The 17546-nt window shown below is 40.6% G+C and overlaps 1 protein-coding gene across 1 annotated transcript in view; it reads left to right on the top strand.

Moving 5' to 3' along the window:
• Positions 1-17546, top strand: part of LOC139716356 (probable E3 ubiquitin-protein ligase HERC1) — an 83602-nt gene that overhangs the window by 17704 nt on the left and 48352 nt on the right. The window contains 14 exon segments of the mRNA XM_071627901.1: positions 468-582; positions 1298-1629; positions 2314-2592; positions 2764-2810; positions 3483-3627; positions 4424-4575; positions 5459-5674; positions 7396-7516; positions 8296-8548; positions 11673-11872; positions 12640-12813; positions 13593-13696; positions 14578-14794; positions 16565-16734. Coding sequence (XP_071484002.1) covers positions 468-582; positions 1298-1629; positions 2314-2592; positions 2764-2810; positions 3483-3627; positions 4424-4575; positions 5459-5674; positions 7396-7516; positions 8296-8548; positions 11673-11872; positions 12640-12813; positions 13593-13696; positions 14578-14794; positions 16565-16734 — 2525 coding nt within the window.

Raw genomic sequence — 17546 nt, 5'->3', positions numbered from 1 at the left:
TCCTTTCTCCTCCTTCTCCTTCCTCATTGTTCCCTCTCCCTATGTTGTTGTTTCACACCCTCCTTTTAATCTTCTTAGTAGCCATTTTTTCTTCAATTATGAATAGAATATTCAAATCAACTACTCATGAATCATAATTTCTGATTGTTTCTACTATTAGTCATTGATATTGCTTCAAGATTGATTGTGAACTTGAACATTTTTTTTTTTGGTTCTTGTATTGTAATTTTGCCTTCTTGTATTGATTTCAGTGGTATGCTGTCTCAGTATAACACGGCAATGATCAGTGTCGTAACTTTCTACTCTGATTTTATGGATAACAGATGTGTGCCCTTTTTTCTCTTTTCCCTGAGCTCTGAGTGTATCCTGTAAGATACAAATCAGTAAGTAGATATCATCTCATGCTTATTAAGATCTTTTAGGAGGTGTGACATGTTTATACTGCATATTTTGTTTCCCCTCTCAAGGTTGGGAAACGAGCGATGAGGAGCAGGATGACCTCTTGGACCGGGCAACTCGCTGTCTCCTGGCTTGCCTTCTCAAGCACACCGGTCTGATGGCTGTTGCCACACAGAAATCAAGGTAACCTCAAGATTTCAGATCACTTGAGCTTTACATGAATGTGCTCTTTTCAACTGCTATAAACTCTTATCACCTCTTTGCGTATATGTTCATCCCCAGTTAAACTTCATCATATTTCTTGCATAGGCCCCATTTTGATTGAATGATTTATGTGTTAAAATGACAGTCACTGTCATTGATTAGTTATACTCTGTCTTGCCAGCTGTATTTCTTTGATTTTAATTTCTGAAGTAAAATACTCTGGTTAAGATTTTATTTAGTGTGATGCCTCCAAGATATACCTGATCTCACTACTTAAAAAAAAAGGTGTTGTAGAAAAACGCTGAAAACTCACTTTCCCATTCATTTTATGATCCCAAACATAGGAATAATGTAGAAGAAGAATAGCTCTTTCAGAAAATATGACAAACTAAAGATTGACTTGGTTGACCCATTTCACCTTTTTTGAGTCCTCACATAAAATGGGTGGACTTTTTGTTGGTTTTGTGATGCAGGGTCACATATACTCTTACCTGCTGCATATCTGAAATTTCAAAATCATTGTTACAGTGGTTATGTTGATCATTTAAGATAAGCTGTTTCTTAGGTAATACCTCAATTGTTAAAATGTATATCCTCTAGCTTATGATACTTGAAATCTAATCAGGATGCATCAAGTCGTAGTGTGAACTCATTGGGAGAGATTTTTTACCAAACAATGCATTTTTATCACCAGGACTGGAGTGGAAGACTGCAAGCCACTGATAGAAGTTTACCGCACCGTGTACCGGGTCAGACACAAGCTGCTTTCCACCAAGCTCATGCAACACCAGGAGACGGAGGAGGAGAGCCAGGGACAAGGGGCGGGGCCCGTTGCTATGGGAGACTCCTCCATTTGTGTGTCTGACTCGGAGAGCGGAGAGAGAAACAGGTACCCTCCTGGGGCTGGGGCTGCCACGCCTTCTTCATCATCATCAGCTTCGTCGTCGATGTCGGCTGCTGCTGGTGCTACTGCCTCTGTCATTGCTTACAGTCCAAGATCAAAGAAATTTTACCGCAAACCAGTTGGTATGTGGATATCAGTGATTTTTGCATCTTGAAATTTTCTGTGTGTTTACCCGTAGATGCTTTCAGCCGAAGTCTTTTATGCGCCCTGCTATATTGTAGCTAGAATGTTCATATTCATGATGTGATAGTTGTGTTTTTCTGAGTGACAGTATTCTAATCATTGATCTGATATGGAAGTTTCAGTATTTCTCTTTAACAAAATACCAATATGACCACAGTGCTTAGATGATCCTTGAAGTAACTGATATTTTCAAAAATTGGCCAAAGCATGCAATGATTCACACTCAACATACATGTAGGTCCATATTCATACCGAATGTTTGTCATACATGTAGATCCACATTCATACTGAATGTTTGTCATTGTAACTGTTACATGCTAGGGGTTGAAAGATTAGTTGTTGTTTTTTTGTCTGTAGACACAGAGAACATGTGAAGCTATTGACTTTTTATAAAAGACTTGAAAGTCATTTTTATGTTTATTTGATGTGAAAAGTAACAAATAGGAAAAGAACAAGGCATTGTTAGTGAAATATAAGTAAGAAGTGGATTTCACTTCAGTCCCCATTGCATCTTCAAGTTGAATGTGTGGTTATAAACAGTAAAGGGTGTTTGTAGGAGCAATGGCTGTGCTCCAGGGTAGATATCTCTATCACAATTTTTCTCCTTTCTTCCCCTGGGTCAGATCAAGTAGGAGCCAGCTCCACTCAGCTGCTAGGCTCTAGTCTCTCTGACTTGGAGGTCGAAGGCGAAGGCGATGCCCAGAAGCCGGATCCAGGAAACACGGACGACGAGGACGACACTGTGAGAGAAGACTCGGAACGAGGAGCTGGCTCCTTGAAGAGCGCCCCCAAACAGACCTTCTTCAGCTTCAGCGAGGCGTGCAAGTCACTCATCGAACGCTGCATGTTCCTGGTGCTAGGCATGGCTCCAGCACTACGCGAGAATGGATGCAATGATACAGGTAATCATTTTGATTTCACAAAAATATCTTATTCAGAGTACACGATTAGCTCCAATTGAAAATTTCTGTATGCAGTTGTATGCATTATCACAGTCAATTTTTGCCTTTAAAGGTTCTCCATAACCATTTTTTCCTTCTCTCTCTCTCTCTCTTATATTTTCTTCTTCTCAGGAGATGATACATTACAGAAGAAGAAAGGAGAGAGCCAACCAAACAAGGTAGTGAAATTCCAGCTTGATTGGCTTCTTGTAAGCCAAAATATAGCCATACAAGTTTAGTTGTTTCTAGGTCTTGTTGTAACAAGAAGGTTATTAAACCTGATTCCTTTATACATTTTCAGAAAGTTCAAATGGTACTCCTCTGCCAAACATTATGTTGAAACTTTGCATACTACTGCACACCTAGGGCTCATATCAGTTCATACAGTGTACTTTTTAGATTCACATTGATAGTCCGCTATCATAAATACACTTTACCAGCTTATGATGAATGCACAACAAGTGCATAAATAGCCCAAGGTAGATTTATGTTGAAAGAGAAGTGTGAGGCGTGTGAACGCATTTCAAGTACAAATAGTCTAGAATAGTGCATGAAAAAATATGCACCTTTCATAGTAGTTGATAATGGGTATTTGTAGCATTGATTCACTGTGGGGAAAAAAGGTTATTATGCAATATCACAAGAGCAGTGAATGTCACATGGTGTGAATTTATCCAGTCAGACATCACATTGCAAATACAGTGTTTACTATATACAACTCGCAGGCACTTCACTTCATACACCATACATAAGTTTCAGAAGGCCGAAATACCCATGTTCTTGTTGAAAGCTGTTTGTTGGTGGTCAAGCATTATCTCTTCACCAATGATACTTTTGTTTATACCCATCAGAATGAGAGGGACGATAAAGTGACCAAGTCCACCGATGGTCAGGATTCCAGCCAGAGGGCAATGGACAGGGGGAGGTCATCTTGGAGTGATGCTCTGTCTAGGAAGGGGTCATCAAACTTTCAGAATAGGAATAAAGATTACATCTGTAAGTTTTGTAGCTGACAGGACTGTTGTTGTTTTTTTCTTTCTTGTGTGTGTCAAAGTGGGAGAGAGGTATGTGGTGACTGAGTATTTGGGATGCTATCATAAATAAATGTAACTCTCAGAATAGGAACAAAGATTGCATCTGTAAGTTTATGACTGACTGGACTGTTCTTTTTTTTTCTTGTGTGTGTCAAAGTGAGAGAGAGGTATATGTGGTAACTGAGTGTTTGAGATGCTATCATAAATCCTATGTTCTGTCATCCTTGTTAATTTGATGAAATGTACTTGTTTGCAGGCAAGTCATTGTAGAAATTCAAAGTGATGACAGATTAGTGTTATGTTCTAGCACAAAAAAAGTAGAAATTGTGATAGTGTAAGGTATGTTTGCCTTCAAAAGGTTTTATGATTCTCTCGATAGCATGGTTGTGTTTCCTTACACTATTGCAATTTCTTTAGTTAGCAGGCAAAACTTTTATAGTTAATGCTGATTTAAGCTTGTTTTTTTCATGCAGGTTAGCTAAAGACAAAATAGTGAGATATCTCAAATTTGCCTCAAAAGAAAATTGAGATTTTGAAGGTCTTTGACATCCTCTCTGACTCTTAAAGAGTGAAAATTTTAAGGTTTTTAAAGTAGTGTAATTGATTAGTAGTTTTAAAGTAGTGCAGTTAATTAATTAGTCATTTTAAAGTAGTGTAGTTACTAGTTTGTTTGGACACTTATATAATAGGAAAGACTCAAGTATTTTTCATGGATTACTTCATGAAAAGTTGATGCATTTTAATATCTTTCACTGCAGCCTGTGTAAGGAGTCTATGCACGGAGACAGTCAACTTTGTCTGCCAAGAATTCTCCCCAGCCCAGACCAGCCGTAATGAGGAGGAGCTCCTATATTGCACAGACCCAGCCACTATGGCCATGGCACTACAGCAGCAGCAGAACAGAGCAGAGGTGAGATCAGGGCCAGACTCCTCGAAGTAGCTGCATCCACATTACGTAAAACTTTGTGATGTAACCAAAGTCATTTGTTGAAATTGAGAGTTAGAGGGTTGCTGCGGAAACCAATGTGCAGTAATTTGTATGTCATTCAGTTTGATGTTAAAGAACTCAGATTCTATGTTGGACCATATAATTAAATTCCATGTACTCTTTAGTTGTGTTTGATAATTTTCAATTTCAATTTCAGTTTCAATTTATTTCTACAGCGTTTTCATTAAGAGTACAATGTACATACAATGTACATAAAAAAATCCAACAATGATATAGAGAATCTGGCAAAATTTGATTTTTCTTTGAAAATCAAATTCTACAAATGTAATCAATCATTGAGATACAAAATATATTAAATTGTCACATTTTCTGTTCTATGACATGTTACATGTTGCAATGCTGTCTCAATAAACATATGTAATGGTGCATGATGAGATGATAGCCCTTTTTTGCTGAAGATGTGAGATTCAAGGTCTTGTAAGAATTTATAAGAAGATTACACTGGATATTGACCGATTCGGGTTCGTTGAGGGCAGCAGACATTTCATGGCACTGGGCGCAGCCATAGTGGGTGTCTCAGCCGACCCCCCCTGCTCTCCCCCACCCCGGGCAACATGTTTATCGCGCACTTGTAACAAAGGTTCGCGCACTAAGCAAGCATTCACGCACTCAGTACGAGACGCCCATTGGCTAAAGCAGTTTTTCATTCTGCGCGCGTGCTAATGTAGGGAGAGGGGTGGGGAGTGTGAAGGGGGGGTCGGCTGTGTAAAATCAGTATCTTTTCAGCTGTTTCTGACATCCAGTGTTGTTCTTGTCTACCACCACACAATTTTGTGTCCAACAGACCAGACTGGACTCCCTGAACCAGATCCTGGCCCTCCTTCACGGTAACCAAGACGACAAGACCAAGGACAGGACCAACATGCCGGAGAGTCTCTTCAGTTCGTTCACCCTCCTCACCTCCGCCCACTTCCAGTTCATGCTGGGTGCCTTTGGTCTCGACACTCTTGACTCCTTTAATGGGGACGCAGCACACTTGATGCAGCTCTATCACTATAGTGTAAGGAGACTGTTTTTACTCCTTCTGTTGTGGCCCAGAAACCGAGAGACATTTTGCTGTTGCATGACATCCATTGCTCATTCTCTGTTTTGTCATGTCTGACCTATATAAACTTTCGAAGTATTTCTCCCTTGTCAATTGCAAGCCAGTTTTAATCTCTTTTTGTCATAAAGCTAGATAAAGTCAACATAAGCGACAATCTGTGAATAAATTTAGGTGAATTTAATCAAACTGCCTTTAGCTGCACTAAACAAATCTCAACTGATGTAAAGCAAACTCCAGACCTGAACAAACCTATCTAGTAAAGCTCAAGATGAACGTTCATGCTTACTGCATTTTTATGCCTCCGCCATGAAGTGGTGCCGGAGGCATTATGTTTTCGGGTTGTCCACACGTCCGTACGTCCGTCCGCTTTCGTTTACGCGATAACTTGAGTAATATTGACTTGAATTCTACCAAACTTGGTCCAAGTATAAAGTATGATGGGGCAATTAGTTGATTAGATTTTGGGTGAAATCGGCCAAAGGTCAAAGGTCAAGGTCAAATCATGAAATTGTATCCGTTTACGCGATAACTCAAGACTGGATCGAGCAAATTTCACCAAACTTTGTCGGAGGATGATGTATGATGGGACAATTACTTGATTAGTTTTTTAGTGAAATCAGACAGAGGTCAAAGGTCAAAGATCAAGGTCAAATCCTAAAATTTATCTGTTTACGTGATAACTCAAAACTGGATGAAGCAGCTTTCACCAAACTTGGTCCAAGGATGATGTATGATGGGACAATTAGTTGAGTAGATTTTAGTGACATTGGCAAGAGGTGAAAGGTCAAAAGGTCAAGGTCAAATGCTAAAAATGTTGCTATTTCCCCAATATCTATGCAATGCCCAAAGGTATTTTCTTGAAACTTGGTGTAGACATGTACTACTGCGTAAAGATTCTCCAGAGAGAGTTTCATGTCATAAGGTCAAAGGTCGAAAGGTCAAAGGTTAGGTGAAAATGTAATATCACTTTTCTCACAAATGGTTCAATGTATCATCATGGAACTTGGTACATACGCATGTACTGACTGGCAGAGATTATCTAGGGAATTTAAGGGTCATAGGTCAATAGTCATGGGGTCAAAGGTCGAAGTCAATTCCTCAAAATTTTACTATTTTCCTCATACACTAGTATATGAAATGCTTGCATTATTAGTTTTAAAACTTTATATATACATACATTACCTAATGGAGATTCTCTGGGAAATTTCCAGCCAGAATGTTAAAGGTCAAAGGTTAAGGGTCAAAGGCCAGGTTTCAATGCCCCCCCCCCCAAAAAAAAAAAAAAAAAAAAAAAAAAACTATTTTGTACTGTAATTACACTCTTTCTTCATACCTTGGAAATTACTCAATGCGTAAACTTATAAGAGGGTCGGTCAGAATTCAAGTAAAAATTCTCAATTCCCCAAATATGTGTACCTGCACTCTTCGACAATTTAAGCAAACCCAGTTCAAGGAAAGTGAACATTCAAGTCATTTCTGACAAACCTGTCATATCAGTATTTTGCCAGTTATGTGAAACTGTCATGGATCACACATTGTGAAGACATTGTACTATACGCCTATTGGGAGAATCATGCATTATGGCGGAGGCATCAGTCGCCATAGCGACATTTCTAGTTTGTGTATTCAGTTTGTCAGTGCAAATCTGAGGAAATAGACTTTTTCTTCACCCATAGGATGGGATCCGATCAGCCGTGAGACAAACACAAGAACAGATCAAGACTGTGGCCCATAGTATATGTAACCACCTGGTGACTGTGTTGGCTGAGAGAGCATCAGAAATGTCTATCAAGAAGAGTGAGTCTTTCTTTCTTTCTTTTTTTCCTTTTTGCCATTCTTCCTCTACTCTCTTCATCATACAAGTAGAATTGGATTATTGTGATCTTTTGATAATGCAATAAGCACCTATGATGTAATGAGAGGCAAAATGCAGAGAATAAAAGCAGTTCAACTCATGATCATCTGGGGGTCATTTCATGAAGCATTTTGTCCGACAGAGTTGTCAGACAAATTTGCTCTCAGCCAATCAGATGCAAGGATTTCAGTAGCTTGTAACAGTTTGTCAGAAAAATATCCGACTAAACTGCTTCATGAAATGCCCCCTGGAGTTTATCAAATATAGTATAATAAAGTGTAACATAGTATGAGTATAGTGTGGTGTCATATAGTTTGATATAGTAGAGTAGAGTAGAGTACAGTACAGTACAGTAGAGCAGAGTAAAGTAGAGTAGAGTATGGTATAGTACAGCTTTGTTTAGTGTAGTACATAGTAAAGTATACATGATCACACTATACTGCAATGCAGTCCAGTTGAGGTTATATCCACTCTCATCATTCTTGTATGAAACAAGAAAATCAGCAGTTTAGTTTCCTTGTTGGAATTTCTTTACTTCACTCAACTCTGGAGTTATGTATCACTGTGTTTTTTAGTATTTGTCACTAACGAAGTTGAATCTCTGCTGTTGAATAACATGAAATCATTACAGTTATCTCTTCAATTGTGATTGAGTTGCCTAAGGTCATGTCAGAGGTCAGTAAGTGATTGTTATGTCCCGCCCTCCCTACCCATGTTCTAGGTGCCAAGCACAGATTGACCCTTGCTACTGTCTTTGCACTGAGTGTCAAATACCAGCCAGCTGACCTTGACCTGGCCATCTCCAGTGGTATCTTGCCCCTCCTGGCTGAGCTATGTGGGGGGCACACTGCCCTGACCCGCCCCCTGCACCCCTCCCTACTGGCTCTACAGGTGCCTGGGGGTGCCCCGCCCACACTGAGGGTGCTGCAGGTAGCCAGTATGCGTCTTCTGCAGGTGCTGGCCATTACAACAGGGTTAGTAGATCACATGATAATGCTGAAGTCCCTTACTCGTAACAGGCTGAACAGGAGTAATTACTCAGTTTCATACTAGATTTTATTTAGTGGATTTTTTTAGTCTGATGCTATTCACGAATTCAAGAGCACGCAAAAATTAGAATTCTCATACCGACATGAATATGACATGCACGCATATACTCTTTTGTAGTGCGTGAAGTGGTTGAGTGATGATACAGTTTGCAAGTAATATGCCTAAGTCTTGATCACCACCATTGCACAAAAACTTAGATTTGCTAATTATATGGCATGTACAGGATACTGTTGCTAGAAATCCAGGTTGTTTTTGTGTATTGTAGTCAAATGAATGACTCTGTGCTTTCTCAACCTTTACCCTATTTAAGATGCATGTACCGTATTCGCCGGCGCAAAGGCCGCAGCGCCGTATAAGCCGCACCCCCGATTTGTGCAACGCAAAAAAAAAAAAAAAAAAAAAAAAATACTGAAAAGAAACGTGAAAACCTGATGCTTGAAGACGAATGATGAAGACACTTTACGGTAAAAAAATACTTCAATTTACACGGAAATAAACAAGTGGGTACCATACAAAATACGATGTTCTCGCACACATTAATATTGTCACACACGTAGATACATCGTTCAATCGAAAAACTCAAACAAACACTCGAACAAAAACTCACCTCCAAATTTTTGCCAGTGAGGTAATAACTTAACAAAAATGAACAAAACACGCTCAGAAGTACGATTGTACTCTAAAAATAATGTGTAATGATACAAAAGCAAAAGAGAGAAAATGAGGGAAAGGGACAGGAGGAAATCTAACGCTAGAGAACATACACCACAGGTGTGCGAGTTGCTAGTCGATCGAGTCACATTGTAATAGCATAGACAGGTGGTTGTCTGTACATGCAAGTCTATAGACAGATACATTGTAAAATAGTAGACAGGTATTCATGTAATAGACAGGTGGTTGTCTGCACAGTCTATAGACAGGTACATTGTAATATAGTAGACAGGTATTCATGTAATAGACAGGTGGTTGTCTGCACAGTCTATAGACAGGTACATTGTAATATAGTAGACAGGTATTCATGTAATTGACCGATTCGGGTTCGTTGAGGGCAGCAGACATTTTACGGCACAGGGCGCAGCCATGGTGTGTATCAGCCGACCCCCCCTGCTCTCCCCCACCCCGGGGCAACATGTTTATCACGCACTTGTAACAAAGGTTCGCGCACTAAGCAAGCATTCGCGCACTCAGTACGAGACGCCCATTGGCTAAAGCAGTTTTTCATTCTGCGCGCGTGCTAATGTAGGGAGAGGGGTGGGGGAGTGCGGAGGGGGGGTCTGCTGATACACCCAGTATGGCTGCGCCTATGCTAAAAATACACATAGCGCGTCACAGAATCGGTCAATAGACAGGTGGTTGTCTGTACAGTCTATAGACAGGTACATTGTAGTAGACAGGTATTCATGTAATAGACAGGTAATCATGTATAGACAGGTACCACGGTACATTGTCATAGACAGGTTCATTGTAATAGACAGGTATTAGCACAGCGCTACGCTTTGAGCTTAAGTTTTATTTTTGCCTCATTAAAATTTCATAGAAAAGACAAAGAGGACATACTGATGAGGAACAAACACGGAATGCAGCTTTGCTTGTAAGATTTGTATACCGGTATTCATATCATCGGGGGATGGTTGCCTCCTTGGTTGCCTATTGTGTAGTCCCATACATGTATAAATGTGCTAGTTTTTACTCCCGATTTGCCGGGTTGCAGAGACCAATTTTGGTTTTGCCGCCAGATAGGCCGCACCCCGACTTTTCACTTTTATTTTTCTGAAAAATACTGCGGCCTATACGCCGGCGAATACGGTACATGTATGTTATGTTTACTAGTCCGGGAAACATCAGCTACATTGTATTGTATACAAATATCGACTGCTGCAGAGGGAGATGGTAAAACTATTTGCACCGAGGTGATGTCTCAACAGTGCTATGTCCCGAGACGAAGTCGAGGGACATGGCACTGTTGAGACATCACCGAGGTCAAATAGTTTTACCATGGCCCGAAAGAAAGCAGTCGATATTTGTTTTATATCCCTCTCGAGCATTTTACTAGAGTAATGACGGTTCCCTTTTGGAAAAGTGTGCAGGTTTCGTGAACGATAAATCTAACGTTAGGCTGTAGCAGTGCAGCAGCAGTGCGTGCAGCGCGTAGCGAACGACACCGCTGCGCTGTTGTTGATTCCTACACACGAGCTACACTACAGCGTGCAAAACTCCGAAAGATTGAGGTCCAGGACTACGTTAGAAGTAGGCCTAAAGCGGCTTCGTTACCCAGATCATCTTCAAAATCGGTTTTAGTTTATTCCTAATTCGTACCTGATATGGTGTCCTCCTGCGATCATTCTTCCGTTACTGGAAGCAGTCACTTTGTCAATTGAGCTGAATGCATTGATCACGTATCACACGTCCAAACGTTACACACCGACCGGCCACGCCATCGCACCACACAGATTTCTGTAATGCTGTCGCACATCACACCGCGCGCTCTCTTAGCGCTAGCTAGCTAGCTACAAGCCACAGGACTGTCGCTCAAAAGTATCGCTACTACGCGCACTGCGTACATTCTTAAGTGAGAAATGTAGATATCGATCACACGATCACGATGGGTGCAAATCGTGGATTCCCAAAAGTACTATATCACGCTGGCTAGTAACCAATTGCACCGCATCCAGCTGCTCGTAGCTAGCTAGTAAAACTACACCATGTTCGTGCTCTGTACAATCCTATGGCAAGAAGCTTTACATGAGGGATATAATAGTAGATATTCTGATGGTGTGGATGAATAACACAGTGAGTGTGTCATACTTGCTGAGGAAAGTTGTTGAAGTCTGTGATGGAAAGCATTCAATATGTAAAGTCATCCCAATTTCCAGGCCTGTGGTCAGTAATCTGTGAGACTAAGCTCATTGTTACTAGAAATATGTTTAATCTCTTTCATTATCAATTTATTGATGATCAATGTTGTATGATAGAGATATATTGAAACCAATGCATCATCTGAAATTCTAGAATTACTGGCATGTCACGCTGCGTCATTAACCTGTGCAGGACGTATGCTCACCAGCTGGACGACAGGATTGTCCAGTCTGTGGTGGACCTCCTCTGGGACCAACTGGACAGTCTAATGTCCATGGCTATCACCGACCCCAAGGTGACCCACAGTCTGAAGACCAAGACTGGTTCCACGTCTGAAACGGACAGTGAACGGTCTAAGACTGACTTCAAGACTTCCAAGTTTGCCCCAAAAGGTAAAAGCATCCTGGATTCACATTTAACATAATGCTAGTTGACAAAGTAGTCAACAAATTACATGTCTCTTTCGAGCAAATAATATGTATACAGTCAAACCTGTCTATAGCACCCACCCAAGGAAGAAAAAAGGCCTTAATAGATAGGTTTGACTGCCTACACATTTCTTCGACATTTTGTGTGGATCACAGACTTGTACATGAATAGTTGTTGCATACATAACTATTTAAATGTACATTTATGTGTATAAATATTCATGTGTACTTACATGAATGTGTTGATAACAATGTGTTTGACATGCTTTGAGCAATACTATTTTTGATGACATTTATGCACCCATATACATACAGCAAGCAAGCTTTTCACAAGTGCGTTACTATGTTGAATGATAGCTGATTGCAAGGGTGGCGACCATGGAACTGTTTGCCACGTAAGACCAGCATAGCTGCAAAGCAGAAAAACATGCTAAATCATCAGCTTGGCTATGGCTCCGTGTGGATATGTGACCGCTATACAGAGGTCAAAATCTACAACAGGATATAAAATTGATGGCCGTTGGCCGTGTTAAGACAAGTGGCCAGCTTGCACAGGTTCTTTAACATGGCTTTCGGTGGTGGGGGGGGGGGGGATTTAAGTGGCCACCATACTGCTGGTTGCTGCTATAGACAGATGATCACTGAGGCAGGTTTGACTGTACTTTCCAGCGGTCACTGATTCTTTTGGTCCATCAGTCTATCTCTAATCATCTTCTTTCTGTCTCTCTCAGACAAAGGGCACAAACCCGTAGGCAAGCGCACACGGCAGGCAGCCCAGAATGCACTTGGCGACTTCTTGGTGTTTCTGCGCCGGGTGTCCAGCTGTGAAGTCGTCCAGTCCAAGATGGCCGAGAGTCACTGGACAGACATCCTACTAGCGGTCATCGGCTATCATTCTCAGTCAGGTGAGATAGAGAAGAAATGCTGAGGAAGGTGAATTACTGTACTACCCAGAGTTACTGCATGCATTCTATTTATGACCGCGCATCACAACACCATCAAAAAGTCACACGCCCCGATTTCTTGTGAGAACTCAAAACTTTGGAGTCAAAGAACCAATGGCATTTTTTTTTTCAGTTGTTTTGGAACAATTCTTTCTTTTTTTCTGTGGAGTAGCATTATTAGGGTTTATCCCAGTGGCACCCATTTATTTTTCAAAAAGCATTAAACACATTCTTCACTTTCAACTGCTTTGAAAGTTAGTTTTAGTCACGAATACACTCTTACTTGTAGAATGAGTTAATGGAGTTTTCAAAATTTCAGCTTTATTTGATATTCCCTTCACTGTGGTTGCGCGAGAGTTTTACATCCTGTTTTTTTTTAAAATCCCATTATCTGCACTAAGGCACAGCTTCGCAAGATTAAGCCCCAGAATAGACCCTAAACTTCAAAGCCTCTTTTCTCAGTACACATTTTTTCAGAGTGTGTACTTTCTTTCCATTATTCAGATAGGTTAGGAAAGTCCATTTATATTGAGTTATACATCATTTTAAAGCTTAGAGTCTGCTCTTTTAGAATCTGTCCTTAACCTGAAATCCATGTCTTGCAACTTTTTAGTGGTTTTGTGATGCGGGGTCACATTTGGTAATGTTGCTTGTTGGCTTGTGATGACTGCTAAAACTTTTGTTTTTAAAGGCACCATGTTTTGTGTGAGTGATAACGTTGACTTTCTTCCACCTGACAGGACTGCCTCGCATCAACAACCTCAGGACACGCCTCCTTGCTCTTCATCTGCTTGAGACGGTTCTACCTGCCCTGAAGACCTTGAACACAACCCAGCAGACTCAGGCAAGCCATGCTCACTTTCTTCCTCTTCATTTCCTTTCCTCATCCTCCTCCATGTGATGTTCTCTTTGCCATCCTCTTCAGCCCCTTCCCAGCCCCTTCCCAGCCCCTCCCCAGCCCCTCCCCAGCCCCACCCCAGCTCCACCCCCTTCTGGCATGCTCCCAAATTCCTCTCCCTCATCTCTTCTTAGGTTTGATTTGAGATTAAAATCCTTGAGAAGCCATCAAATGCATTGACTTGTTGAAAATGTTTGTTGGTATCTCTTGTGGAATTACTTTTTTTTGAATGTCAGGGCGATAAGGATAGAGTTCAGATTTATGAAATTCTTCCGTTGAGAAGTTTTACGTCGATGTAGGGCAATTTGTCAATCAGTTGCATAAGATAGAGTTATTTTCATTTAGTGGTCATTTGACAGCTAGCAGCTTGTGATTTGGTGTTCTGTCTCTGACGATGGGAGAGATAAATGGAGAGTAGGGTGACCTAAAGTTTTATGAGACCGTTTCACTGATTGTCAGAATAGAGATAATGAAGCACACAGCATTGTGCCTCATCATGTTATAATATCCAACGCATTGATCAGACATACTGTAAAACGAGGAATGTTCGCATGCATTTTAAATTCACGAATTTCACGAGAGCCAAGATTCGCGAAGTTAAAATGCACATGAAGCTTCATGCCTACACTATATGCATTGATTGTTAGTAGCAACTTGCTAAAATTTCTTGCCGCGAAAAAGGCCGTTGGCTGCAATTCGCGAAAATTTCATGCCGCGAAAATATCGTGTTTTACTGTAATCAGTTACTCTGAATGTCTCTTAGCTTCTGTTCCACATCAGTCATGACCCTTCACCTCTGACCCCGGTCTTTATTTTCAAACCTCCAGGTCATTCAGCAGCTTCTGTCCAACATATCGGATAGCATGTGGCGTGCCCCTCTAGCCACTGCCCAGCACAAAGCCAGCCAGCTGCCAGCCTCCACTGACCGTAGTGGCTTGACCAGCACTGGACTGGACTCACAGCATTCAGTGTCAGGCCAGGGAGGTCAGTCTCTGTCCACTCAGACCAGTGACACAGACCCCATGGGGAGCAGCATCAACAGTGGTAAATTCTCATTTAGTCGTGTATCTTTACACGAAGCACAACTGAACAATATTAAGTAATATAAAGCATATCTGTTAGGACGTACACAAGATAGATACTGTAAAAGTGGTTTCTTTCGCGTACAGAAACTTTTGCAGTTTCCAGCGCTGCCGACTTTTTCGCGTGTGTTTAAATTCGCGGTCGGTAATGATGGTGTTGTAACAAGCCACGAGTTCAAAACATTTTCGTGTGATGTTAAATTCGCGGTTCAACCTCAAAGCGCGAAAAGCGCGAAAATAAAACCACCGCGAAAGAAACCACTTATACAGTAATCTATTTAGTGGCAAATGTGCATTCTAACAGAAACTAATTGATTTTTACTCATTCATTATCATACAAACTAGCAGAGATATAAATGAAACAATACATGAAGAATACCTGAAACCTGTATTTACAGTGTATGCAGAGATGCCAAGTTCAAAAAACGTTTATGAGTGAGATTTTTATGACTCGGCGTCTCGGCGCTCGCGCGCATGCGCGCGTGAACAAGGAGGGTGTCCCCCTCCCATGATAGGGAGCTTTTTTAAATTATTAGCTCTTAATAATGCGATCTGGTGCATACTTACGTGACTATTTTTTACTAATTTTGAAAGGCAAAAGGGAAATACACCTTCAATTGCAACTATCACTCTAATCCTTTGAGCTATGCTCCTTATTTTCGGCCCAAATTGCAGACTTCACCAGATGCGTGAGAAAAATGGGTGCCATGCGTGAGATCGTGAGACAGACCCTAAATGCTTGAGTCTCACGCAGAATGCGTGCGACTTGGTAGCTCTGTGTATGTATTAGATTCTGCTCTTTCCCTGTGAATGAGAGTGGTCATTGCATAAGTATGTTGCATTGCAGCAGCTGAATCCTATTGTCTATTGCTAAGTGTCAGGAGGAAATCAACCATATTCCAATCATTACAATGACAAATTATAGCTGAATTCATGTACACATTATGTGTTAATGTTATGGGAGTCCTGTGGAATCTCAATGGTACATCTTCTATGTGATCACATTTGGTATTGTTTGGACCGAGCATTTTTTGTATTTACCTTTCCACAACAAAGATTACTTTCAACCCATTTACTCTTGTAGTCATATATCTACTTCTCCTTCATCACTATGCCTGATATTTTGATATCTGTGCCTTTTTGTGATATTTGTTACAGCTGATAAATAACTTGTCATAGGAGACATGCTGTGCCAGTATTTCAAATATCCATGGCTGTCTGAGTGTTTCTTTGTGTCTTACCAAGTGCAGGGTGGTCCATGAGGGGTTTCATCATGTTGCTGCAACATGATCAAACTCTTGGGCAACATCCTCAAGTCTTGTGTAACATCCTCAAAAGCCAGCAACATGCTATGCAACCTCCTCAAGAATTTGCAACAAGCACAAAATAAAATGTATTCAAACATGTGAAAAGCATGTGCAAAACATAAGAATATCAAACTACCTGGTACTTAAGATATTTGTGTGCAAAACATGAGGGAAAACATTGAATGTAAGCCGCACAAAGAGAGATAAGCTGCAAAATATTGTGTACTACATGCTCGTTATGTGCATTCCGTGCACAAACAATTTCTTCAATATGATCAGATTCTGAGCTTGCAACATGCTCAAATGTCATGATGTGGACCACCCTGAAGTGAATGTTTTTCTGTTGTCACTACAGTGTGGCATACTATGCTTCCAATGGACAGTAGTATAATAGTGTTAATCTTTTTCTGATCTGCATCTTTTAGGAGATGAAGATGAGGAGGATGATGGTCTCATCCTCCAGGATGCGGTCTTTGACCCAGATAAGACTGTGTGCTGCAGTGTAGAGAGTAACCACACCCTGGTCCATGGATCAGGAGGGCGTGGCTATGGCTTGGGAGCAACGGGAATTACAGCAGGTTGCTACCAGTGGAAGGTGAGCAAACTTCATCCCCCCCCCCTCCTTTATTCTCTCGTTCTCTCTTCTGTGATTTCTTGATCTATCTCTCCTCACTGTCAGCCTCTGTTTCTCTGCCTATTTCCTTAGTGAATATGCAGTATATTTTTCTGTGTTATCAATATATTTCATCAGTGAGATTCTTAATCTTTTTTCTTTGTGAGGACGTGAAATAATTTTACTCACTTAACTGAATTACAGAATTTTACTCAAAATAATGATCAGTCAGACATGGGTTGGAATCTAAGACTGATTCATTATTGTTTTGATTAAAAAGAAAGGAAATTTCAAGATTTTATGTACAAACTGTATGACAAGTTTTGCAGCAATGACATCATGAACTCACTATTTACATAATATTTGTTACTCTTAACTGTTTTGTGAAAATTAGTGAAAATTCACACATTCATAATTTCCCTAACTTGTATCCTATTTGATCAGATTTTTCGCTGGTGTTCTTTTAAGATTTTACTCTTTCATTTCAGACCACCTTAAAGCTGGTCCAGAATTCCCCTCTAAAGGGATCTTATAGTTATAGTTGAGGCCTACTATGTAAATTCAGGTTTCTAACATTTTTGGGTGAGATAATGGGAAACCTCTTATGAAATATGAAAGAGAATGTGATTCCAAGAGGGATTCAATGTTTATTTGATGAAAATTGGTTTTGAAATGGCTGAGATATCCAAAATAGAGCAATCCTGATAAAAGGTGGGACCCACCTTTTATTAGGATCACTTTGTTTTACTGTATTTTTGGATGTCTCAGCCATTCCAGAACCAATTTTCATCCAA

This window comes from Diadema antillarum, unplaced genomic scaffold, assembly GCF_040938485.1.
Source record: "Diadema antillarum isolate AM-2024a unplaced genomic scaffold, OU_Dant_1.0 scf00000064, whole genome shotgun sequence".
Classification (NCBI taxonomy): domain Eukaryota; kingdom Metazoa; phylum Echinodermata; class Echinoidea; order Diadematoida; family Diadematidae; genus Diadema; species Diadema antillarum.
The sequence above is the reverse complement of the archived record's forward strand: the minus strand, read 5'-3'. Positions and strand labels throughout refer to the sequence as shown.